We start from the raw sequence: 27,509 nt of genomic DNA, 5'->3' as shown, positions 1-27,509 counted from the left end.
GAGACACAGCAACTCATCTTTTAGCCTGTGATAGCAGCTCAACTTCAACCCCAGGCTCCCCTATAGGTTTTAACTTCAGCTGCTAACCCGAGTTAAAAGTTGAGTTGTCGTGTCTTCATTGTTAACTCGGGTTAGCAGCTCGAATTGAAGCCTATAGTGGAGACTGGGGTTAAACCTGAGCTGCTAACCTGAGTTGATGGGGTCTTCACTGCTATTTGAACTCCAGTTCGGTAAGCCAAGTTCAAAACACACCTTTTTGTGCAGTATAGACATACCCTCAGTTACGTCTAAGTGGAATCACTTTAATAGGTAAGAGGGGAACTCAGTTTCCATGATCATGCATTCTTTGGCCTTGATGCTGTGACTAGCAGCAGCCAAGCCTATTATTGCTAGTGGCAACAGTAGTGGCTTTGAAGATGTGAACTCCTAACTTCTAGGAACTAGTCAGAGACAATCATTTCTGTTCACTCACTCTAATGAACAGTCATCAGCTTGTAATGTCTTTTGGTCACTCGCAATCCGGGCAAGATTTGAACCAGTGATGTAATAACAGTGAAAAGCTCTGGCTCTCATTAGCAATCCCCTGCACTTCTCAATCCCTTTCTGAGTGATTTAGAGACCTGGGGTGTTGATTGTTTCAGGATTTCAAATGCCAGGACTTCTGTGTTGGGATTTTGAAAGGGCAGAATTTCCTTTTATGAGATTTTCATCAAGTCCCTTCTAAGTCTCATTAAAAACCCAGTATGTCAGCTGCCAGAGCTGCAGTCCCAGCAGGGGCAGGTAGTGTATCTTATATCTTAATTGAAATTGCTAAGAAAACTAATATTAAAAAAATACACTTTTAGAATTAACAGGCTAGGGAATACCTTTTCATGGGCTAATAGGATTTGATTTAAAGGATTATGGTTTTTTACCAAGTGTGTGTGTGGGGGGGGGGTGGGGGGCAGGGACACACACACAAATAATAAACACAACTGGGCTTTTTGACTCAAAAAATAAAAAGAAAGATAAAATAGGTTATCAGAGAAACACTTCAAGGGTTTAGGGCCCAATCTTGCTCTTATTAATTTTAATGGCAAAATAGCCATTGACTTCAACAGAAGCAGGAACAGCCCCTTTCATAGCAGTGCACCCTAAAAGTGACAGATGTAAACATTTTTGCATGCTTACACATTTCAGTGAATTAGGGATCAATCCATCTCACACTGAAATGAATGGAAAGGCTCCTATTGACTCTAGTGGAATTAGATCAGATCTGTGATAGTATCTTCAAAAAACATCGCCCATCTCCCCCCACAGATCTTGACCCCAAAATCAAATTGAACATGACTGAAATTTTTTTGGAGGTTTGTAAATTGTTCAGCTATTTTTATTTTCGCACATCTCTCCATTCCAGGTTCCTGCTAGAAATGTAAATTAGAACTTGAGATGCAACATTTCCACCTAGAGTTTGAACACCTCAAAGTTTTGGTTCTGCCAATTATAAAGTTTGCAAACTTTGGTTCCTGATTTGGGTTCAATTTTGGAAGGCCCGAAAAACTGTAGGCATCTACGGCTATCTCTAGGCGGTAGCTGGGAGCATGATTCCCAGCTCGGGCAGACAAAGATACACTAGTGTGCTAAAATTAGAAGGGTAGCACGGGTGGCAGCTCAGGCTAGCCACTTGAGTAGAAACCTGCACAGACCCCTTGGGTATGTGCCCAAGCTGCTGCCAGTGCTACCATTGGCTACGTTGCTATTTTTAGTGCACTAGCTCAAGAAGAGCTACCGTCTATCTGTCTACCCAAGCTGGAAAGTGCACGCCCCGCTGCAGTGTAGAGGTACCCTAAGGTTTAGCTTTGGGGCCCATCTCTATCAAAGTAGAGATACCTATATACCATGAGAAAAGGCTACTTTTGCAGCATGTCTAGCCAAACCGGAAGCAGGAAATACCAGGAGTCTCATGTCATGAGAAAACTTGTTCTGATGAACTTTCCAGACCAGTTGGGACAGTTCAAAGAAGCGGTCAGACTTTTGATTGCTAGTCTGAGTGAAAACTATACTGTGAGGGCCAGATTCTGATCTCACTTACAGTGGATGTGCACTGGTGTAACACAGGTACATAGGCATAAATCTGAGGTAACAAAGCGAGGAGAAGAATGCCGCCAGATCTAGTCAGGCTTACAGTCTCTCAACTCTATTAATAACTACATAACTTGTCAAAACACAGGCTTTGTTGAATTTTGTGTATCACTGTCATGGCAGGCATGTACGGAAAGGCTTTTTTGCAGTAGTGAGAATACCATTCTTGTCCTAAGCCAAAAAGAGATAGCCAAGATTTTCAAAAGGGACTAATGATTTTGGTTTGGTGTTCAACTTGAGATACCTTTTGGGAGGTGGGTGCTTAGCACGTTCCAAAAATGAGGCCTTTTAAAGGTGTTTCAAGTTGAGCACCCAAAAACGGAGGAATGCAAAATCTCTAATCCCTTCTGAAAAAGTTGGCCATTATCTTTAAGGGTTCGCTCTTGCAGCCTATACTCATGGGGGTCCTGTGAGATGCAGAGCATCTTCAGCTCCCATTAACTTCAATGGGAATTAAGGGCACTCAGCACTCTGCAGGACAAAAATCTAGCGAGGCCAAGTGAAATTGACATGATTGGTCATATATTTATCCAGCCCCTTTTTAAAAGAATCTCCAGTATGATCTGTTTTTGTGTGGTGGTAAATTCCACAGGTTGACTCCTTGTTGCGAAGGAATATTTTCCTTGTATTTGCTTTACACGCATTCTTTAGCCTTGACGCTGTGACTACCAGTAGCCAAGCCTATTATTGCTAGTAGCAACAGTAGTGGCTTTGAAGACGTGGACTCCTAACTTCTAGGAACTAGTCAGAGACAATCACTTCTGTTCACTCACTCTAATGAACTGTCATCAGTTTGTAACATCTTTTGGTCACTCCCAATCTTGCCCTCATTTCATTGAATAACTCTTTGCTCGGTTTTGTGAGGCAATCAGAGTGACTGTTCAGTTTTTAATTTAACCTTCACTGTCGTAAGAATCAACATGAAGAGTCCTTTAACTATTCTCCTTTGCAGGCTAAATTATCCTAGTTTTACCAATCTCTCCTCATATGAATTACAAACATTTTTCTACCCTCTTCATTGCCCTCTTTGGATCTTTTCAATCTCACCTATGTCCATCTTCAATTGAGGTGTCTGAAACTGGGCACTGCACTCCAGAAAAGTCTGTAGCATCATTTGCTATCAGGCCTGATCCTCAGGGTGGGATAATCACCTGTAATAGGCTGAGTTCCACTAGCTGCTTTTCTACACCCAAGATATTGGGCCAAAACCTCAGCAGGTGCAAATCGGCAACTTCAATGTAGCGGCACTGATTTACAGCAGCAGCAGATCTGGCCTTCAGGTTCTCCAAGCAGATACACAGGCAGGTCACCCCACCTTTACTAAATATCCATCCAGGGGGGCTATGGTTTACTTTATACCACATGGATGTGCTTGAGCCCAAAGGGGCACAATCCTGCAAGGCCCTGAGCACCCTCAACTTTCTATTAAAGTCAATGGAAGTTGAGGCACTCAGCACTTCGCAGGATTGTGCCAAAAGCGGGTCCATTGCACAAAGACTAAGCACCTCTCCCTGTTTGCCAATTACAAATCTGAGGAGTAAATGGTTCCCAACCTTATTTACTTACCATACAGTAAAACACCATGGCACCAGCTCCTGTGTTTACAGTAGAAATGCAATGCAGTAAATTTTGTAGAATTTCTCTTTAAAACAAAAAAAGAATCTTGGGTCTGCAAGGTTTATATAATTAGGCACTGGATTATTTGGGGGAAGAAAAATCATTAGTTAGATCAGTTAAGTGGCCAAAGGGACCTGGAAGCATCCATGATTATTATGAAAGTAGGTCTCAGTCACAAGAGTAAAGTTTGTAGTAAAGTAGAGGAAACCAGGGAAGGATGATTAGTTGGTACAATCCTGAGAAATCCATCTCCAGGGCCCAAATCTTGCTTGCATCACTTACTTGAGTGAGTCCCATTGAAGTCACTGGGGTACTCGTGTTAAGTAAGGCAAACAGGATTTGGTCCTAAGGCCCCAGTTAGCAAAATACTTAACCAGAGCTTAACATTGAGCATATGAATAGTCCCATCCCTACTGACATGAATGAGACTATCCACCTGCTTAACGTGAAGCATGTGCTTAAGTGTTTTGCTGATTCGGGCCTTTACGCTAAGGGCTCATGCTGAATTTGTTTAAATTCGTGAACATTTCCTTATAGCATCAATTTTTGTAGATCATAATTACCTGCTGTTTTTTGAAGGTGGGTTGAAGTTTCTCGTCTGGTAACTTTTCTTTTTTAGCTTCCACTTTAACCTCTTTTTCTTCCCCCTTTTTATTTTTAAGATGAAAATGTCATTCTACAACAAGCCCTGTCCATTCCCATTTGCCAAAGCTGTGCTCACATACCCGTCTTGTGCTGCTGTGCCCACATCTCCATGTGCAGCTGTGCTTGCTCTTCCCCTCGCAAGGGACTGTGCTCCCATACCCCCTCTGGACTTTTGCGCTTCCTTCTCCCTCGCGTGCCACTGTACACATATCCCAGCAGAGAACGCCCCCAGCTGTGCTTGCTTCAAACAACATACATTTCTAGTCAGCGTTCTTCACACAGCGTTTCCCAGGTGCCCACATATCTCCTGTGTCGAATTGTGCTTTTCCATCCCTCGGGCGTTATTGCACTGGGCTGGCTTAAAGCAACAGGAAAAGGCAGCGGTAAATTGTGCAGAGATCTTGACATGCAAGGTTTTCCTTTGCAGGATCTCAGAGCCAGGGTGGGAAAGCGTAAGTGTGCCATGCATTGCATTATTGATAAGTAGGAGCAAGAAGCTTTAGTAAAAAGGAAATCAAATATTGATGAAACAGAGTTAGTAGTTTAAACACAGGAACAAAATTGTGAGTAAATTCCAGTCCAATTTTTTTTCTTGCATTACATTTCTCACAAATCACAGGCATCATCAGTTTGGTGCAAAATGTTTACTGTACCTGTTTTCTTAGGGAGACTGTTTGAGGTTTTTCCTCTTGCACCTTCTTCTCTTTTACCTGTTTTTCTTCTATTTTCTTCTCTTTTACCTGTTTATCTTCTACTTTTTTGTCTTCCATTTTTTTCTCTTCTACCTTTTGTTTTGCCTTTAATTTCTCCTCTTCTAGCTTAGCCTTTTCTTCAGCTGCTCTCTTCTTCTCCTCTGCCTTTGCCCTCTCCCTTTCTTCTGCTTTCTTCTTCTCCTCTGCCTTAGCCCTCTCCCTTTCTTCTGCTTTCTTCTTCTCCTCTGCCTTAGCCCTCTCCCTTTCTTCTGCTTTCTTCTTCTCCTCCTCTGCCTTAGCTCTCTCCCTTTCTTCTGCTTTCTTCTTCTCCTCTTCTGCCTTTGCCCTCTCCCTTTCTTCAGCTGCTCTCTTCTCCTCCTCTGCCTTTGCCCTCTCCCTTTCTTCAGCTGCTCTCTTCTCCTCCTCTGCCTGAATCCTCTCCCTCTCTTCTGCCTCAATCCTTTCTTTTTCCTGAGCTGCTCTTTTCTCTTCTGCTTCAATTCTTGCTCTTTCTTCTTCAGCTTTTGTTTGTTCCTCTGCCTTAACCCTCTCCCTCTCTTCTGCCTCAAGCCTTTCCCTTTCCTCTGTTCTCTTCTTTTCTTCCTCAGCCTTTTCCTCTTCTTCATTCCTAAGCTTCTCATGATCTAGAACTAAAGTTAGATTTATGGCCCCCACTCCTGCCCTGGGCTCCCCTACCCGTAGGACACCCATATCATTCTCTGCTTTGTGTTCCTCTACATTGACATCTAGGGTTTTTACTTCTAATACCACCGGTCCCTCTTCTTTGTCTATTGTTTTCTTTTCTATTGTTACTTCTACCTGATTTTCCTCTATGGTTCTCTGCTCTGGCTTTTCCTCCTGCACCTCCTCCTTATCTTTTTCTTCTTTCTTTTCTTCTTCTTCTTCATCTTGCCTCCAGTTGTTCCTCTGGTACGATGTAGTGACAGTTTCGACTTCATCTATCTCGTAACGTCCTCGGCGGGTTTCAATCTTTTCCTCTTTCCCCATGGTCTCATTTTCTTCCACATTGTTTATCTCTCTCCCGCTTGGTAGTGACAAACCCTCGTCTGTGACTGTTGGGTCAAACTCCTTTTGACGGTCCAGGGTTTCCTGGAGACGCTTTTGGCGTCTTTCCTCCCTTTTTGCCAATCTCTCCAAGAATGCAGCATCATCTTCCCCTTCCCCTTGAGTGTTTGTTAGTGTTGTTGTAGAACGTTTGGTCTCCTCTTCTGCCACACTGTACAGAAGTGACAACTTTGCATTAATCAAGCACCATAACAAAGCATTTGCTTAGTTATTTTCCAGAAATAGAATACATTAACATTATCACATGGCTCTAGAATGGGATAGGTCAGATACTTTAAAGATTTATCAAAACAATGCCAGGGATAATAATGGAATTTCCGCCTTTTACGAATTTGGTGTTTCATAATAATGATGACTGAGAAAGCTTTTCCTCCATGCTCCTGAGTAGGGACTTGATCCCACACCTATTGAAGTCAATGGGAGACTTCCATTGACTTCAGTAGGCATTAGATTGGTCCCTGGAGCCTTGGAACAACTGAACTAGAGACAGCCCTGAGGAATATTTGGGTTTTGTTCTGTGGAGACCTTCATCTTGGCTTGATGTGTTCAATAAAGCTGCTAGCTCTTTCCCTTAACATGAAGTCTCATTAATTAAAAGTTCTTAATATAGGACCAAAGTCTGAGGTCCTTACTCAAGCAAAACACGCAGGTATTTCAATGGGAACATCTCTACTAATGGGAAGGTGGCTGTTTCTTTCCAGTGATGGTATAACGATCCATGGGACTAGAACGCAAGTCCCCAGAGCCTGGGACAGCTGACATTGCCACATTCCCACTGGGAAGCATACAGCACCCTATCCAAGAAGCACTGTCTAGAGTGACATCACATTGTAGCACTCTGACTGGCCAAGCACACTATTTAACTCTGGAGGGTGGCCCAGGAAATTATCTGGGCAACAGCATGGACTTTTGGTCAGCTGTGACTTAGGACAGCACCTTGCTTCCTGATCTCCAGTCTCTGACCCCAGCCTGAGCCTGACCTTAACTCTGCCTCCTGATTCCATCCTGGTACTACTTCTGGTCTCCGACCCCAGCCTGACTCTGACTCTTGCTTACCAGTCCCAGCTCTAGCGATTACTCTGATCCCTGCTCACTGACTCCACCTCGTGGCCATCCTTGGCTGGTGGCCACGAGCCCAGCTATGACAGCTAGGCATGCCCACCTATGCCCCAGTTCTGTACAAATGGCCTGTGCTGAGACTGCCTGCAAGTGGGGGCGCAATTAGTGAAAAATGCAATTGTGATATGGACACTGGTCCACCAACCTAATTTCATACATGCCATTGACTAGCCATCGGTACCAGTACTGGAGTCCATTGCCAGCTTCCTGAGGGATCTAGGCTCCTTCAAACTTCTGTGGGATTGTTCTTCTTCTATATTCATTTTTTCCCTTTCCAGATGTTTTTGCTTTGCACAGGAAAACGGTGAGCATCCATGAACAAAGAACATCTCTTTTTTCCGAACTTTCCCCTGCTCAGCAAGGAGGGTTCTATCTACCAGGCATGGGAGCTAGTGGAGGTGAATTTCAGCTTGATGTCTAGATCTGACCTATCAGCTTGATGCAATAACGAATATGACTGATCCCTGAAAAGGTTATGAACAAACATCTTATTATAATTGTAGATTTGCTCTGATTTTATTTATTTACAAAAATATATTCTAACGATAGAAATACTTAAGGCCCAATTCTTCCACCTTTGCTCACCATGAATAGTACCTTCATCTCCAAGCAGTTCCTTTGATACCAGTGGGACTTCTCACAGAGTAAGGTCTTATTCAAAGTAAGATTGGCAGAATCTGGATCTTAATTTCTAAAACTTGAAGTATATGCTCTAAATATATCCATTCCCTGGACTGAAAACTCTGCCAATTCATCTATACACAACCAACGGAGTAGAAGCTTACCTGTTCTGGGCATTAACTTCTGGTTTCTCTGTCACTTGTCCTGTTAGATCATCATCTTCCTTTTGCCGCAGCCTCTCCTGTCGAGCCCGTCGACGGCGTTCTCTGGCGGCTTCTTCCTCATCATCATCATTTCTTTGATAGGCTAGTCTGCAATGCATCATTTGAAAGGGGTTAATAAAGATGAGACCATATATATATTCATATGTTTTATGAATGATTTGTGCAATCCAAAATACGCCTTCAGTGGTGCTGGCTATGTGATTTAAAGGGACATTGTCAAATACAGAAGTTTTTGCAAAAATTTTACTTTGCTTTTTCAATTAGTGCTCTCTTTGACATCACAGCTCCAGATCAGACCACCATGGTGTAGACACAAGGCTGAAAGCCCAGCGTGATCATCTCCCCTAGAAGATTACTACAATGGAATTCATCCTGACTGAAAGGGAAGCAAGATATAAGCCTCTCATTTAGAATGCTAAAGTAAGTGAAGTAATTTGACTGCCTGCAAGGATCTGGAAGGATTTTTTCTCCTACGTCCATCACTGCACAACAGGCTGTGAAAATGAGTGGGTGGAGGAAGGGATGACTTCTTCAGAAACATTATGTGTTAGGCACTGTTGGAAGCAGAATACCTTCCTTGATTAAACCAGTGGCCTAATCTGGTTTGGCATATGTTAGCTTCCTATCGGTCTTACTCTTTGTGAAAGCATAGCAGCAGTGCAAACTTCTCCCCATGTCCCTCTCACCAACACTGTGCCTCAGCAAAGGCTTGTTGTTCTCCTCTGGACGCTCTGTAATTTGTCCACATCCTTCCTAAAGTGTGGCACCCAGAATTGGACACAAAACTGCAGCTGAGGCCTCATCAGTGCCAAGCAGAGTGAGACAATTACTTCCTGGGTCCCCCATACGACACTCCTGTTGTTACACACCAGCATGATATTAGCCTTTTTTGCAACTGCATCACATTGTTGACTCACGTTCAATTTGTCATCTACTATAACCCCCAGATCCTTTTCAGCAGTATGGCCACCTAGCCAGTTATTTCCCATTTCGTAGTTGTGGATTTGATTTTTTTTCCTATGTGAAACACTTTGCTTGTTTAGTCTAGAGAATAGAAGACTGAGGAGAGTAATGATAAGTCTTTAAATATGTGAAGGGCTGTTAAAAGAGGATGATGATCAATTGTTCTCCATGTCCACTGAGGGTAGGACAAGAAATAAATTGCTACGTTTACAGCAAGGGAGATTTAAGATAGCTATTAGGAAACCCTTTCTAACTATAAGGGTGGTTAAGCACTGGAATAGGCTCCCAAAGGAGGTTGTAGAATCCCTGTCACTGGAGGATTTTAAGAACAGGTTAGACAAAATACCTGTCAAGGATGGTCTAGGTATATTTGGTCCTACCTCAGCACAGGGGCCTGACTAGATGACCTCTTCAGGTCCCTTCCAGCCCTACATTTCTATGATTCTGTGATTCATGCCCCCCTCCCCACAAGAGCTTTTAACTTCTCCTTTTCATTAAAAGTCCTCATCACAGAAAGTGAAGGGTGAGTGAAGTAGAGTGGCTACAAATCATGGCAAGGTTGGGAGGAGAGTTCAAAGCAGAAGAGAAGGGGCAGGGAAGACAGAAAAAAAGCCATTGTCATTTGCCATTAATTTAAAGGGATACCAACTATTCATTTAGTTCTAAAATGGAAAGCAAGTGAAAGCAATAACAAACTAATGGGGTCTTAACTATGTTCCTGGAGGCAGACTCTCCCTGAGATACAAATGCACTGAATAAACTGATTGCAAAAGGACCACTTAACAATGAAAGACTCTGGCTGCATGGAGCCTTACATGTTTTTAGTCCTGTCAGAACTCCAGCTGTGAGAGCCCTCTATTGTGGCTCTGACAATACTTTGACAAAGGAGCGCTGTGTTTAGCCTCTGGCAGCTGGGCAATGAGGATGGGTGAGTCAGTTTCCACCAGACATGGTTAGTGTGATGTCTAAACCATGACCCTAAAACAGTGGTTCCCAAACTGGGGTTCGTGAACCCCTGGGGGTTCGTGAAATGTTATAGGGGGTTCTCGGGGAAAAATTCCCTAATGGCGGCCAGAGCTGTCCCTAGGAACCCTGGGCAGCATGGGGCCAGCAGCCTGGAGCCCCTGGACTTCCAAGAGCTAAGCAGATCAAAGCAAGCATATCTATCACATTGAGGAGATTTAAACTTCAAGACTCCTTATAAGAAATGGAGAGGGAGGTGGATATTTGTTGCTGTTTTTAAAATTAAATAGACAGCTAGTATTGTTTATAAAATTATTATGAAGAACAAGTTTAAGCTTTGTTGTAATGTGCGTTGTTTGCATGGACTGCTCAAGACCTGACTGCTTGTGTAGGAGGAATTCTTTGAGTTGGCTTCTTAAATACCTTCATGCTGTTTCACATCTGATACTCCTTGATGAAACATAGGCGCCTTGATACAAGCTACGAAAGTGAGATCTGGGAAGAGTGTTGCCATTTTCATAATGTAATAAAAATACTGTAATGATAAATAGTGTGTAATAAGCATGTCATAAAAACAAATTTTATATTTCCACGATCACTGCTTTTATAATTTATAGTCAGGTAAAGGAGAAAATCTCTGGAAATATTCATTTTTAGGAGGAGATTCGCGAGACTTGACATTTTAGTGAAAGGGGTTCACAGGTTGTTAAAGTTCGTGAACCACTGCCCTAAAAGATGATGAAGTTGTTTACTCCTCCCTCTATGCACAAACAGAAGGCTCATACACAGCAAAGTGAAGAAACCCCCGTATGCCCTTTTTGAAAATCACCAATCCGCCCGAAAGTTAAAAAGGAAACCAAAATATCCTTAACCTGCTACTTATGTCAGATGAGGGCAAAACTTATGTTTCCTGTTCTTGGGCCCCTATAATACAAATAATGAGTAAAAAACCCCCCAAAACTAGTAATATCCCTCAAAGTGGTAGTAACTTTTAAGTGCACCTATTGTCTATGTTATTCCGAATAGCTTGCCTACAGTATATAGGTACATGCACAAAAACAATGCAACTATCAGATATCAGACGCTACACGCAAAGATTAACTTTTATGTTGGTATGTGTGTGAATTCATTACTTTTCCTCAATGTTTGATTAGTAGATGCAATAGCAATAATTACTAATAGTATCTTAGTTTTCTGTAGCATATTTTATCCAGAAATGTCCCAAATTACTTTCTAGGCTGTCTCTCTATGGGCTGCTTCACTCATCTCAGAAATGCAACTATTTCTGGAATAAAACATGGCAGCCTTTACAAACCAGTCACACTGTGCAACAGTTAAAATAGGAGGAAAAATTCCTCCAGTTGAAAATGCAGGAGGGAATAGCTAGGCACAATATAATTAGCAACCTTGGTGTTAAGAAAATTGCTCCGGAATCCTTTATGGGATAGATTTTCAATTTGGATGCTCAACTCCCATTGGCCTTCAAAGAGAGTTAGACAATAGGAAAATCAATGGGAGTAAGGCATCTAAGTGCCATTTGTGCGCTTGACAATCTATTCCTCTGACTACAAAGCTCCTTCTCCCACTCCTGCCTCTCACGTCTTTTTCCACACTGTCCTGTATTCATGAAATGCCGTCCATATTCAGCCATAGGTGCTGGAAGTAGTGATGCTGTTGCACCCCCAAGCTTGAAGTGGTTTCCATCATATACAGGGTTTACAGTTTGGCTCAATGGCTCTCAGCAGCCCCACTATACAAATTGTTCCAGCGCCCCTGTATTCAATTCGCAAATACTACCAACCTTGTCTCAAATCCCTCCTAAAATCTCTCTTCCTCCCTGATGCATAAAGAAGCAACTAAGGGTATGTCTATACTGCAATGTAAGCCCAGGGTTAGTGGGACTTCTGTCAGCTGACTCATGTTAGGGAACCCTGGTTTGTGTATCTACACTGTATTTTAACTCTATGCTAAGACTTTTCTAACCTATGCTTGAACCTAGGGCTCTGGTGTCCACACTACAATGCACAGACCCAAGTCAAAATAACCATATCCCAGAGTCCCTAGTGCCCCCTCCCTGAAATGTGGCCGTTTTAGCCCTAGGATCGTGGTGCACTGTGGGAAAACTTTACTGCCCACCTTGCACATTACCAGGAAGCAGCTCGCTTTACAAAAGGTTTGATTGGTTCGTTCTCCATTGCAAACTCAGGAGGCTCTCTGATAGTGTGCTTGCAGATCGGTGATCAGAAGAGAATGGGACAACGCTGACCTGAGCTGCTGCAGTTGGCAAAGGGGTGTGTGTTTGTGGCTTCTGTTCTCAATAGAGTGGATTGCAGATTGTTGGGATAGAGAGGACTAAAGAAGTTGTCCCATGGAATTGTGGGATACTTCTGGCTGATTCCAAGTCAAGTGAGCCTACGTCTGGACTGCAAAGCAATAGGGCTTGGATGCTGGGTCCCGGCTTAACTCAAGCTTGGCCCCTCCAGCCCTGCAGAGTCATGGGACCCTAGGTGTGAGCCCTGGGTTAGCGCAATTGCAGTGTAGATGCAAGGGAGGTTAGCTTGAGGCGGGCCTCAAGCCTGGGCTTACGCTGCAGTGTAGACATATCCTTAGTTTACCATTAAAAGTACATAAACATCTCCAGCGGAACCACCAATACATGCACCCACTATACATGAGTAACTATGTGCTCACTGATGTGATGTGACTGCAGTAACCCATGTCCTTCATCACTCTTTCTCCCCCACTGTTTGGTCCTCTCACTAGTTGCATCACATCTAAAATTAGACTAGAAGCTCTTTAGGGCAAAAACCCTGTTTTTGCATTTATGCTGTCCATCATCTAGCACACTTTTAATGCAAATAGTAAATAACAAAATAAAGAAGCCCAGACCTCAGTGCTACATATCTGAGAGAGGTTATATTTGATAACCATAATGACCTTTGTTACTTCTCTATAATCCACCCTTGAGGAGCTGTTTTGATATGCTGAATCCACGCAAACCGCACTTAACCAACCTTACATCCATTTGTCACGTTCTGCATATGTGTTTCTTTCCAGGTAAGTTTCTGTATTCCGTTAGCTACTCTGATATATTAAGCAGTGAGAAAACAGCTTGCACTCAACAGGTCCTCCACACTTTCTGACACCTGATACATCTTATTAAACATTCAGATGAAAGGAAGAGGGCTGGAAACTGCCTCCTGCCTCTCTACCAAAGATGATGCGCTCTTTATCCAAGTGATGATAGGAAAAGAGCAGAGAGTTGGCTGCTTCTTTGATTACACTCTCTATGCTTATGACATGGAAAATAAATTGTAATCTATGATCATTCAACTGTGTCAAAGACCTGAAGTGTGTTAACATAGCTCTCTTGTTAATCATTAGTAATAAGACCTTATTACTATTATAATACCTTATTACAGTGCATGTGAAATACTGGAATCCAAAAATTCCATTTGCCCCACAGGACATTTCCTACTCTGCAATGTGGATTTTATTAATTAACACTGAGTTCCTGCAAAAATAGACATTTGTCCCTGCAGAACAGGTGGAATAATTTTTAAACCTCCAGGGGTGAAATCTTGGCTCCATTGAAGTCAATGGCAAAACTCCCTTTGACTTCAAAAGAGCCAAGATGTCACCACAGGACTTTCTGTGACAGATCTTTGACTAGAGCTGTGTGTGAAACTCGTGGTTTTGGTTTATACAGGCTCACACAAACTTTCTCAGGTTTTGGTTCATAAAGATTTTGTACCCTCTGCGTTTTATTTTGAGTTTGGGATTTGAATAAAGCTAAAATACTGAATGGGAATCTCAGCCAAGGTTAGAACGCTTTTGTGCCATAACCATTCAATACCATCAAGCTTCAGTTGGTTTCCACTTGGAACCACAAATCAGCTCAAACCTCAAACTCATCCCAGGCTTTCTGGTTTAGAGTTTCTTTAAAAAATGTTGCCCAGCTCTCATGTTAAATAAAAGTAATAATAGTAATATATCTATATTATGGTAGCACTGAAATGTCCCAATCAAAATGGGAGGCCCACTGTAGCAGGCATTGTACAAACACATAGGAACACATGGTCACTGCCCTAAAAAGAACTTACGGTCTTATTTAATACAAGGTGCAATTACAGAATAGGAGGGAATGTGGGGAATTCATCAGGGAATGGAAGGGGAGGCAGAAGAAGGTTGCAATGAAAACATGTAGTTCCATTGATTAGTTATAAGCTGAACCTGATGGTTCTAAATCCTTGCAGGGTTATAATTTAAACTATATTAATAAATATCAGCAATCGCCTAATCCAACTTGTCATGAACCTCATCCAGTGGTTGGCAAAAGCTGGAAAATAGGTGTCTTAACTGTGGAGATTGCCAAGGAATCCAGATGTGACAGGGAAGTGGCTAACTTAAGCTGGTCTCACCACTCCACTAGAGAGGGGAAACTGAGAATGAAAGAGATACCTGTGCGTCTGAGCAGAGATTCTGGCTGCAGGAAGTCAGAGGGGTGCAAACAATTTCAAAACAAATCTCACCCCCCCAAGGTTTCTGAATTTTTGTAAATGGTCCAGCTTCCTTCCCCACAGCATGTCCCCCATATACTATTAAGCCTTTTTCTCTTCTCCTTGAAAATACCGCCACAGGTGGAAATAGCATGCTCATTCTACCAACCAATGCACACTGAACCAGCTGCACAAACATGCACGACTGTAGGCTTAATAAAATTTTCTATTGCACATATCCAGTAAGCTATTTTCAAATGGCTATAATTTTGTTATCTTGAAGCGTTTTATAGTTTGGGTCCTGCACATCTTGGAGACTGCTTACTCTCTGTGTGTTCCAGCAGGGGAAATGAGATCAGACCGTGTATACATCCAAGTACTGTACTGGTATGTGTCCTATCTGCATAGCTTATTTCTAAGGCATGTAGAACATTAGTATCTAAACACCAAGACAGTAGATCAGTAGATCTGTATGGCTGGAGGCTGGTGCCAGAGGAGGGACTTCAGTAGAAGACCCTTGACACCAGCCTTCGCTCACAAACTTGGTCCATCAGAGCTGAGTTAATTAGCCTTTAGTGCTCATTGAAAGGCCTGTCTATTTACTCAGGCTCTTCCTGAGGGGATGGGTGGAGTGAGGATGGGCTCTGTTATTATACAGGTTGGGGAGTTCCCTTTGTGTTATTGTTACAGTTGCGAACAGTCCCTTATTAGAGGGGACATCCCTTATTTTATCATCTCTGTACAACAAGATCAGGAGTTGCTGAATGCTGCAAAAAATAGCAAGAAATATGCCTGGTGAATGTAGTTGAGTGCTGCTTATTAATTATTCTTAATAAGAAGAATAATTAATAATATCTGGAGAAGGGGTGGGGAGGGAATGTTAAGAAAAAAGTCCTTTATTTTTTAAATACAACGTTGGCAACCCTAGTTATTGTTGATATTCTGTCAATTTATAGTTACTACTGCATATGCTTCTAATGTTTTATTGTTCATATTCTTTGTATTGTAACAGACACACTTCAAAACTATGAATATAAACAAATGCAATCAATTTTTTTCCAAATCTAGCCAAGGCACAAGTTGCCAGTGAGAGTTACATTTATGTCAAGTTTCATGTTTCAAACTTCAGCTGTTTTGCTCACGCCTGACTTAAAAAGTGTGGTTACATTTTTTTTTATTACTGGAAAAATTCTATTTTTTCCTCTTACTCCATCGTACTCAAAAAGTTGTAGGGATTCTGCTCAAACTTGTTAAAAAAAGATTCACCTTTGTGTATGGACCTAGCATAGAAATGTTAATGTTTCAGAGAGACATGCGTCGGTGAAAGCAGGAGGTTATAGTGGAAACTCAGAATCATGATTATAGTGATCCTGGCTTAGCCATCACAATTATCTGTATGTGCATTAATTTTAATACTTAATAATAAGATCTTTCTGTCTCATGCTTTTGAATTTGACTCACAGGATTTTGTTTCTCACATCTGATTTAGCAGAGAAAATAATAAAAAGAACCATTGGTGGGCCGTTAAAGTCAGATAAATTAAAATGAGAAATAAGGCACAAATTTTTAACGGTGAACGTGATGAACCATTGGAACAAACTACCAAGGAAAGTGGAGGATTCTCCATCCTTTGCTGTCTTCATATCAAGACTGGATGCCTTTCCTGAATTTTTGGGCTCATATTATGCCCTGCGATATACAGGAGGTCAAACTAGATGAACTACCTTCTGGACTTAAAAACTATGCATCTCCTGCCATTGACCTGACTTTGTCTTTTTGTTTCTTCAATACCCCCCTGTTTCTCATGTATTTTTGGTCTTTTTGTCAACAGTTTCTTAGCTATTTCAAAGATCTTCCTAGAGTACATATTCTAGGTGGGCTAACTGCATACGTATTCCATCAGTGCAGCTCTCCAGGGGCAATGAAAAGCATGGCAGACCTTTACATACGGTGGTCTCACCTGTGTCTTCTGCACAACTGCAGCTTTTCTTATTTCTGATGTCCTTATTCACTTTGTGTACCCTCATTGATTTTAAAGGCATGATTTTCACTAAGGAGAGATATTTATTCAATATGAGTAAGGGAATCAGAATCTGGCCCTAAGTATTTTTCTTTCAGTCTTTGCATCCTGAATATCCTGCTTTTCGTTATGATTCCTATTTTTGCTGATTTTAGGCATCAGTATGAAACATGGCAATGTTAAATAGGGTATACTACCGCAATAAATGAAAGCTTGTACTAAGCCAGATGCTCCACTCTTTATATCAGTTGAGGATCTGGCCCCTTGCATTTTTCTGTGAGAGAAAAGATAAGTATAGGAAAGAAAATTTCCGTCTGACAGATCAGCTTGTATCTTTCATTCTTTGAGGTTTGTTCCCCTTTGATGTGGTGGAGCATTAAACCCTTGCTCTTAACTAAGGAAAGAACAGATTCATTCATCCGTTTTAGGGAATCTGCAAAGAGTGAAAGCAGAATGTTTCACATTTTGGCACAAGGTATAAAAAAGTGATGAGCAGACCAATGATCACAGGGGAAAGTGATTCCATATTAAAGAGAATGTTACTTTGTGGACACCTAGTCATTCCTGCCTAGTAGCAGGAGAAAGGCAAAAGGAGGAACATGTTTGTAGGTAAGCATTGTATATTCAGAACTGTGCTTAAGCCCCTGGGATAGATCCTGCCTTCCAAAATCAGAGGCCTCCATTGAAATGTGGGCCTCAGTTTTTCCCAATAATTTGGCATATCCAGCACCCTATTCACCCCCCACAGTTCCCTGGTTCATGATGACACTATTGTTTTGTTTTTAGATCCAGGTCCTAAAACCCAGACCTTGCAGTTGAAGCCAGCATATCATATCACTGCCTTATTGTGTACAAAGGCAAAATGACTCATGCGTGCCCCTGTTATTTTTTCATGGCAGAAAACTGATGATCTGTTTCATAATGTGAAATGCAAGCAGATTCTCTGACCACATCCAAATAGCTCTGGAAACTGCCTCTGAGTACCTCAGCACAAATCGCATGCAGGGCTGTAAACATGAAGGGTAAAAACCTTCAGCTACTGAAATAATGTCAAATTTGCCTCCAACATATATTATATGCAGATAAAAGGGTTTGTTGGAAGGGTCCCAGTAAAGTTTGAAATTCTCTCAACATGTGGAGTCTATAATGGTTTGCAGTTTCACTTCATCCACAATAGATGAGCAGTGTACTGTATTAAACCTGTTTTAATTCAGAGGCTTTAAGACAAAGAAACAACAGTAACCGAGAAGAAAACAATAATTAGCAAAGTTTCTTATGGGCTTTGAACCACTGAATGTTAGTCTATGACTGCTTTCCTTAAAGCTTAGTGGAATTCACCCAGAAATCAGCTTCTCCTACATATGGGCCATTCAAAGAAGTGCACATAACAAGATAACAATCTCAAAAGGAAGACAGTAAAAGTTAATCTCTGCATCTGCACGTGCCATTGTGATCATTGCCGTATTTGTTGCTACTGTAGCAAATTGCTTTCTATTCTATGCGACCACCTCTACTTTTTAGTGGTTTATTACAAATGTCAAATTCCAAACCACCATAGGCCTAGGGTGACCAGATGTCCCGATTTTATAGGGACAGTCCCGATTTTGGGGTCTTTTTCTTATATAGGCTCCTATTACCCCCCACCCCTGTCCCAATTTTTCACACTTGCTATCTGGTCACCCTACATAGGCCAAATCCTTACTCAGTCCTTTTCAGGCAACATGACCAGGGCTTTTAGCCTGAGTAAGACATGACATCAGGATTTGCTTCAGAATATTACCCACAATTGCTACAAGCCAAATCATGAACTTTCCTCTCACTGCGAGTATGTGCAATGGGGCACTGAATCAGGCTGCGGTCTCTAGGCCTGACTGTGCCACAAATAAATAATAAATGAAGCTGTAACTCACTTTTTACTGATTTCTTACTTGGCCTAAACTCCAAGTGAAGTCACCGGGAGGTTTGCTTGAGTAAGGAAGACTGAATGAAAAGCAAGCAAAGATTTCAGGATTCCGCCTGTATTTTTGTAATTTAAGAAAAGATTCCTTGAGTTTTATTTTTTAATGAAATAGTAGATTGGGAGTGTGAAACTTGCATTTCCTTAGAGAGACTTTTACACTGATATAAATGCCATGTGTAATATACTTAAACCATAAGCCCAGTTACTTTGAATGTGGTTTTATTTTTACTAATTTACCTTGCCACTGTTGCTAATTATCAGAAATATTTAAGGCTGAAAAAAAGTTGTTGTTGTTACAAGCCTATTTTCAGAACCCTCCAGTCAACCACAATGCTGAGTTCAGCAGAGGTGCAATCACATAAGAAAAACTGGTGGGGGGATTGGAGTGAAAGCACATGATGAGTTCTGCAGCCTTACTGAGAGGAAACTCAATGGGATAGTAACAAATTAGAGGGCACATGCCCATTTTTCACCCTCAGTCAGCATTTATACTTATGAACTTCTGGAAATTTCCATTAAAACGGACTGTAGGATCACACACAGGGTTGTTCCTCTGCTACAGCTGGAGCAGAAAGTGAAACAGGATTGTGACTAGGAAGCAGAGCCCAGATACACATTTAGGAGGCTAAATCTGGGTTTAAAGTATCTAAATCCCAGTTTTGGCACCACTGTGAGCCACAAAACTCCCACCGAATGCTGTAGGCACCTAAACTCACTCAGTGCCTAAATTTTCAGGATAAAAGTTCCCTAAGTTTCTGCCTCTAGGGATGTGCATTGCTGCCTCCCTCCTGCCTAAGCTCCAGCAATAAACCATTAGAAGATAGGCGTTCAGCTGCCTAAATCATGTTCAGGGCCCAATCCAGTAGGGATGCTCAAAAGCCACCTAGCAGGACGCATCCAAATTCAAAATCTGGCAGGAGGTGGAGGTGTCCCCACATTATAACTTTTAGTCCAGTGATTACAGCACTCACCTGGTTTGTGAAGACCCAGGTTCAATTTTTCCCTCTGCCTGGGGGTGGGTGGGGAGAAAGGATTTGAACAGGGGTCTCCTCCCACTGCTCAGGAAGGTACTTTAACTACTGAACTAAAAGTAATAAGTTGGGCACCACCAGCACCTCCTGCCATTTTGTGTGGGGTGATGCAGGGGCCTGACTCATTCCCACAAATAATGCCTTAGGCGCCCAAGCTGACTGACTCTAGGTGGCAGGTTCCCATTCTGGATCGCTGGATCTGGTGGGTCGCTAAGTAGAAATAGGCACCTCCCTGCAGGACTTAGGTGCCTATCTCCATGAGAAGGCCAGGACTTAGCATACACCCCTCTTGTCAGCATCTCTCACTGGCTAGCTTAGATGGCTCCCCACCTAGACCAGTGGTTCTCAAAGCTGGTTCACCGCTTGTTCAGGGAAAGCCCCTGGAGGGCCGGGCCGGTTTCTTTACCTGCCGCGTCCGCAGGTTCGCCGCTCCAGGCCAATGGGGGCTGGAGGAAGCGGCGTGGGCCGAGGGATGTGCTGGCCACCCTTCCCGCAGCCCCCATTGGCCTGGAGCGGTGAACCGTGGCCAGTGGGAGCCGCGATCGGCCGAACCTGCGGACGCTGCAGGTAAACAAACTGGCCTGGCCTGCCAGGGGCTTTCCCTGAACAAGCGGTGGACTGGCTTTGAGAACCACTGGCCTAGAGTACTGGCTTTTGCGGATCACATTATAAAGCACTTATCTCTTCCCATTCATTGTACAGGGGCCTAGGCACCTAACTCAGGCTTTGTGGATCACAGTGTGTTCCTCTATTATCTAGGAGCCTAAAAGTTAGGGACCATGATGCTCAGAGTTGCAACACCTCAGGCCCTTTGTGGATCAAGGTCCTATTGAAACACAAGTGTCTGAAATCATTGCAGAGGGGATAGCTTACAATTACTGACCAACTGAACTGATTTCTGTACAAATGTTCTGTTCTCATCGAGTCTTTCCTGATATCCAAACCTTTCTTTAAATACAAGGAGAAGAATTTCATTGAATTAAGCCATCCCATCTGCAGCCTAGATGCATTAAGCTGAGATCCTATCAGAGCTCACATACTAAACAGGATTAGGCCTGCTCAGTGCTGTATTTGAGAAGAAGTGCTGCACAGACAGCTTTCCTGGTAATTCAGTAGGTGGAGTTTTTTTCCTGTAACTTACCCACCAAGATGTCAGAAGAAGATATAAGTTATATAAGATATAAACAGCATCCATCCTACTACAGTCAGAACCTTAGACTTTTTTACACCTGGTAGTAGCATGTAAACAGGCCTGAGGGATTGTACAGAGGTGTCTTTACTAGGCCTTTTACAAAACAACCATGTCACTGTACCTACCTCTGGCTCAACTCTGCTGACTGTAGCCATGGTAGCAGCTGTAATGCATACAGGGTTCCAGGTGACCCTTGGAATGTTAAGCACCAAGGCTTGTAACTCTGCCCAGAGCAGCACTTACAGTTGTGGTGCACAAAGCACAAGTTTCCTCTAGCACATGTGGGAGCTACCTTGGTGGCAGCAGCAATGAGAAACGTAAGCAAAGCTTCAACCGCGTAGGCTCGGCCTAGGTGGTAGCATGGGACTGTAACGGGAATGAGCTTAAACCACTTTATGCTTCATATCTGAATTTGGGCCTGTAATTGCAGTCATTTTTTTTACGGATAATGTGATCTAAATTTATTTTTATATCTAGTGTTAATAATAATAATAATAACAACAACAAAAATCAGATGCACCCATCCAAATTAGCATACAGGAAAGAAGCTAGGATCCAGGAAATGCAAAAGCTGAGTGCTTATAAATTTAAATGTGTCTCTCTGACCTGGAAACCAAGTCCCTGGCCTCTCAACTTCATCTCTTCCACCACTTTTCATCCTGGTTACCTATTTGGAAGACTTTTCTGTGCACATGTAAGTCTGACAGTGCTGCACTAGGAAATAGAGAGCTTTCTTAACACACCAATTCTTGCATTTCATTTCCCTTGTGAAAAATTAATAGAACGGATGTAATATGCAAGTGCAGCATGTTCAATATAGATCACACACACAAAAAGCTTTGTCAATTTTGAGTTAAGGTTGCTCAAGTGAATTTCCTATCAACACATGCACTAAAAACAAGGATATCACCCAGTTAAGACAACGTTAACATCCAGACCAACCTCAATCACGTGTTCACCACCCACACATCACAACACCCACATGCCCTCATAGACTCCTCAGCTGCACAGCAAACTTACAACATATAGCCATCCATCATGCACGCAGGCAGCCATGGCGGATGTGACATTTCAGCCAAACATCGCCTTAGAAAGCTGTGAGGTTGCAAAAGTTGTGAATTTTAATAAAAAAAAAAATAATTTCCCCATGTTTTGATTGGCTTTGAGCACCTAAAACTTGAAGTGAAGAATGCCACCATAACTGATCAAAAAAGCAGGGGAATTGTGTAGAATATATGTACTCAAACTGCATTTTGTTCAAGATGGCAGGGCTAACTCCCGCACTTCTGCCAAAAATGCCACATGATCTTTAATGACTACAAGTGGTCAGGGCCTATTTTTTGTGTCATCTCAAAGATGGGAGTTAATACTATTCTAGGACTCATGAATAGAAGGGCCTAAGGTTCTGAATGATCCCCCTGAGAATATAGGGGTGGTGCTGTCTCCTGAAGTAATTTATTATTGCTCAGTGCCAGAGGTGTCTCTGAAGACACCCACCACAGTTTCCAGAAATACAGGAAAGTCTGTGCTGCATGAACAATGCATGCAGCACGGTTGTTGTTTTTTTACAAAAGGAGTCTGAAGAAATTAACTTTGTCAGACATCACTTCACCACCAAGAACATCAAATGAAAATAATCTCTAAAAAAAAAATTGCAAAAAGGTGACAACCCCTCTCATATTGCAGCAGACTAAATATTGAAATAAAAGCTGTAGACAACGGGAAAGCAACTGCTCTAAGAAAACGACACGCATTGAAACACAGTGGACTGTGAAGTCTTATGTTAATTGAAATAAACCACATTAGGGAAAAAATGGTATTACAAATATGTTCAGAGCTACAACATATGGTGTGTGGAAAAGAACTAACAAGAATCAGATGTCACAAAGTTTTGCCTGTGCTGATTCTTTGTACAAACACTAGAGGGATACTGTGTGTAGAGAATTTGTTTTAAGTGAAACTTATGTCTGTTTTTAAAAAGGACTTCAAAAACAAGCCTCTGTCTCTCTTTCATGTACTTAAGAAACTTCTTGGCGACAGTGCAGGTGATTAGGAGACAGTTTCACTGAGACAGTACAGGAATCATGAGCACTGATCCTGTTGCTTGCTAACAGGATTAGAGGTAGGTTCATTCCATGCATGACTCTGAAAGTTAATCCTGGTATGTCTTCCACCTTCATGAAAGGCAAAAATTCTTCCCAGAAATGAACTGCCCAATAAAGATATGCAAGATCATGTACAGTTTTATTAACAGCACACTACTGCTACCATTATTTGCCCGGTTTGTGCAACAATTTACAGAAAGGGCCATTTAAAAAGCCGCAAACTTGAAATACAATGATTCATAACTAGAGCTGGACAAATAATGCAAAATATATTTTGCATATATTCATTTGAATTTTTAAACACATCTACTTCAAGTTTGTTCATGTCCCTTTATTGGTTACAGTAACTCCTCACTTAACGTTGTAGTTATGTTCCTGAAAAATGCGACTTTAAGCAAAATGATGTTAAGCTAATCCAATTTCCCCATAAGAATTAATGTAAATGAGGGGGTTAGGTTCCAGGGAAAAAAATTTCACCAGACAAAAGACTATATTTTATATATATATATATATATACACACACACACACAGTATAAGTTTTAAACAAACAATTTAATACGGGTACACAGTGATAATGATTGTGAAGCTTGGTTGAGGTGGAGGAGTCAGAAGGTGGGATATTTCCCTTACTGCTAAATGATGAACCAGCAATTGGCTGAGCCCTCAAGGGTTAACTCTCTCACTCTGCAAGGCAGCAGGAATGGAGGGAGATATGTGCATTTCCCTTAAGTACACTGCCTTGTTAATTAGATCAGCTTGCTGAGACCGCAGCCTGGGTGTGTCCCCCCTGCTCTATGGAAGATGGGGTAAGCGGGGTGCAGGAGCAGGGGAGAGGGGGACACCCTGACATTAGCTCCCCTCTTCCTTCCCTCCCCCCCGGCACAGCAAGCAGGAGTCTCAGGGAGCTGCTCCAAGGCAGAGGGCAGGAGCAGCACATGGCAGTGGCGGGAGGGACACAGCAGTCAGCTGCTGCACAGGGAACTTAGGGGAGCGGGGAGCTGATAGGGGGCTGCCAAGCCCCCACCAGCTAGCTGCAAGGGGCTGTTCTTCCTGCAAGCAGTAGACAAAGCAGGCAGCTGCCAAACGACGTTATAAGGGAGCATTACACAACTTTAAACGAGCATGTTCCCTAATTGATCAGCAACGTAACAACAAAACAACATTAACCGGGATGACTTTAAGTGAGGAGTTACTGTACTTTCCATTAATATGCTAGCAAATTAGGTTATTGGCAGGGAAGTTTGCCAAAATAGCGTGTTTTAAGTGAATACTGTAAAATATTTATGGAAAATGAATTTGGAATTCACAATAAGTGAATATTCATACTGGAAATCTGAAGCTGAGAGTCACTCTTCTCCAGTCAGGGAAGAGAAACATGCCACAGAACTTGAATGTCCAGTCAAAATACATTCAATTTCAAGTATCAAATATTTGTTACCAAATTACCTCGGAACCAAGAATTATTGACAGAAAATATCCAAACATTAATTTTGAAAAACTAATAAATCAGAGAAAATGACAATCTGCTTGCAAGAAAATATGGATACACTTTTCAGAAATGCCTGTGTGATTTAGGTCCCTATGTTCCATTGTCTTTCAATGAGATGTAGCTTCCTAAAGGTTTGTCTACATGGAAGAATTGACTGGAATAGCTACCCGTGTGGACACTTTTTCTGGAAAAATTAGTGCACTTCTAAAAGAGAGTAATTATCCTGGAAAAAAATCACTTTTATTCTGGAATAGTGTCCATGTGGGGTGTTTATTCTGGAATACCTATTGCAGAATAGTTTATTCTACAATAGCTGGTCAATTTCACCATGTAGACAAGCCCTAAGTCACTCAGCCTATTTTGAAAAATTTGCTCTTTCTGAGCAGAAAAGGGTGCAATATTCACGGAGTACATGTTCATTACAAATTATTCACGAGGCCCTGTCCATAATTCAGCAGCATACTTTTCTATTCTCCACGTCCATTTACTCTCTTGCCTGACTGGCAGCTCAGAGCTGCTGTGCTCAGCTTGCTCCCAGCCTTCTCTGTTGTTCCTGTCCTGAAACCTAACCTTTACCTAGGACTCTTATGGTACTTGTCTGGGTCCAGCCCAGTAGATAGGCAAGTTACCCAGATACTGCATTTTTCACTTTTACCCAGCTGGCAGTATCAGCAGAGCGACAGAGGACTGAATATGGCTGGAGACTGAGCTACTTTCTAAACCCTACAAATGATCACTCCAGAATAGTGATTGGAGCACATGAGCTAGTTAGGCTAGTGTAGCAGAATCTTGTGGTACCACTGCTCATGCTGCAGTACACGTTCTGTAGAAAAACAGAGGCATTGCAACCTGAGCCCTTTCACCAGGACAGAATTCACATTTTAAAGAAACAGTAACTGAAAATTCATTGTTAAATACAAAATATATTTAAGTGCCAAGGCTCCTGGTGTAATCCATTAAATTCCCAGGATGAACATTCAGAGTGATGGCTATTTCCCAATCATTGTTACATTAATACTTGGCACTTACAAAGCTCCTTTCATGAAAGAATCTCAAAGTGCTTTACAAACACTAATGAATTAACCATCATAACAGCCTTGTGTACTCCACAAGATGGGTACTGTTATCCCAATTTACAGAAAGGGAAACTGGGGAATAAAGGATTTACCCAAGACCACATAGCAGATAAGTGGTATAGCTGAGGCCAGAACTTAGGGATGTGATCCAAAGCTCACTGAAATCAATGTGAGTCTTTCCATTGACTTCAAATGGGAATCGTAGAAGCTATTGGATGAATCCCTCCTCCGAGTCCTCTGCTCTAACCACTATCCTGCACTGACTGCCATCACTGAGCATGGGTATCGTAGCACATATGATATCCACTGGGATAGCAGATTGTTCTCAGATTTCTCTACTGGCAGAGTCCTGAACAAAGAGGCAAAGTTTTCTTGCTTTTCTCTGTGCAAGCAATAGCCTAAGGCCATGTCATAATGGCACTTTTTTACTTAATATCTTCTGTTGTCAGGTATTTTTAATCAGAAGTTTCAATGTTTAAAACACTTTGTGGGAGCTGGGGAGTGGGAAAGGAGCTAGTTGTACCTTTTCCTTTGCTGTTAGGCATCTCCAAGCCATGATTCCTCAAAGATGCTTCAGGCTGCCAGAGGCTCAGCGTGCCTCAGCACAATCTGATGCCTCCTCGAAGCACTGTGACATAGATCGAGATGGTACCGCCAGGGCCGGCTCTAGGTTTTTTGCTGCCCCAAGCAAAAAATTTTTTGGCTGCCCCCCACCCCAGCCCTGGGCTCTCCCCCTCCCAACTGCACCCTCCTGCTGCCCCAGCCCTGGGTCACTGGTAACTCGCTCCCAGGGCGGGTTCATTCAGCAGGAATTTTGGATGTGCACAGAACACAGACAGGATTGGTTCCCATATGGTTACAGAACTGCAGTAAAGTGGAACAATTTTCAGCTTGTGTGACTGGAGAATATCTGGATGCACATTATAAGACTGTCCTACATAAATGAGGAAAAGTTGAGGTGCCTTTATTATTCTTTTGTTCCATTCTTTGTTTCTATGGGGAATGCACTATCACGGTCTTCCTTTTAAGCAAATAAAACTAAAACTTAAAAAAAAATAAAGCAATGGCTGTTGAAAATAGCAATTCCAGTCCTAATAACCACTGGGAAGAATTTCTTGCTCAATTTATTCTACTTTTTCTACAGCAAGTTACAGTGGATCAGTATATTTGATTTGGGGGAAATGAAGTAACAGCTGCCCAAATTGAGCTTGAGCACTCCTGAATTTTGAGGGTGTTCAAATCTGGAAAGCAGGTGCTAGATTCCCTTTCTGAATATTAGCTATATCTGGAGAGGAAAAGTCAATTTCTGCTTCCATGGCTCAGAAGTGGAAATCCTCCTAAGTGCCTGGTACTGTATCTAAAGCTGCCCAGGTCCAGAGCCTCCCCTCCCTTACTTTTCATTTTAAATTCTAGTGGGATCCACATACCTCCCTTGCTAGGCTTCAGATAGAGAGGTGCACCGTCCATTTAGTCCCCCCAATTCCTTCTTTGGGGGAGAACCCAGGGCTGGGGCGGCAGGAGGTGCGGGTGGGGGGGGGGAGCCCAGGGCTGGGGCGGCAGGAGTTGCAGGTGGGGGGAGAGCCCAGGGCTGGGGCAGCAGGGGAGTGCAGGTGGGGGCCAGAGCTGGGGCAGCAGGGGGAATGGGGGGGGGGGGACGAGCCCAGGGCTGGGGCAGCAGGAGGGTGCAGGTGGGGGCCAGAGCTGGGGCGGCAGGAGTTGCGGGTGGGGGGAGAGCCCAGGGCTGGGGCAAAAGGAGAGTGCAGGTGGGGGCCAGAGCTGGGGGAGTGGGGGGGGGAAGAGCCCAGGGCTGGGGCAGCAGGGGGTGTGGGTGGGGGGGAGCCCAGGGCGGGGTGGGGGGCGGCAAAAAACCTAGAGCTGACTCTGTTCCTACCATTCACAGCAAGCTGCAGATTTCAGTTCCATACTCCTTTTCCACACCCCTTCCTGTTGCTAGTGGCCAAGGGAATGCTGGGAAATGTAGTTCTTTCCCTGCTCCAGGGCTGGCTCTATAGGCAGGGAGCTAACCAAGGAGCTACAACTCCCAGGGGCCCCTGTTGGTTCTTAGCTCCCATGCTGGATTCTTGCG

The 27,509-nt window shown here is 42.7% G+C and overlaps 1 protein-coding gene across 1 annotated transcript in view; it reads right to left on the bottom strand.

The window, feature by feature from the left end:
• CALD1 (caldesmon 1) overlaps nt 1-27,509 on the bottom strand; it is a 116,846-nt gene that overhangs the window by 27,859 nt on the left and 61,478 nt on the right. Inside the window, exons 2-5 of the mRNA XM_065410308.1 lie at nt 8,066-8,212; nt 5,415-6,312; nt 5,037-5,324; nt 4,302-4,385 (exon numbers count right to left, since the gene is read on the bottom strand). Coding sequence (XP_065266380.1) covers nt 4,302-4,385; nt 5,037-5,324; nt 5,415-6,312; nt 8,066-8,212 — 1,417 coding nt within the window. The remainder of the gene's footprint in view (nt 1-4,301; nt 4,386-5,036; nt 5,325-5,414; nt 6,313-8,065; nt 8,213-27,509) is intronic.

Source organism: Emys orbicularis, chromosome 1, assembly GCF_028017835.1.
Source record: "Emys orbicularis isolate rEmyOrb1 chromosome 1, rEmyOrb1.hap1, whole genome shotgun sequence".
Classification (NCBI taxonomy): Eukaryota; Metazoa; Chordata; order Testudines; family Emydidae; genus Emys; species Emys orbicularis.
This window is presented reverse-complemented; position numbering and strand designations above follow the sequence as displayed.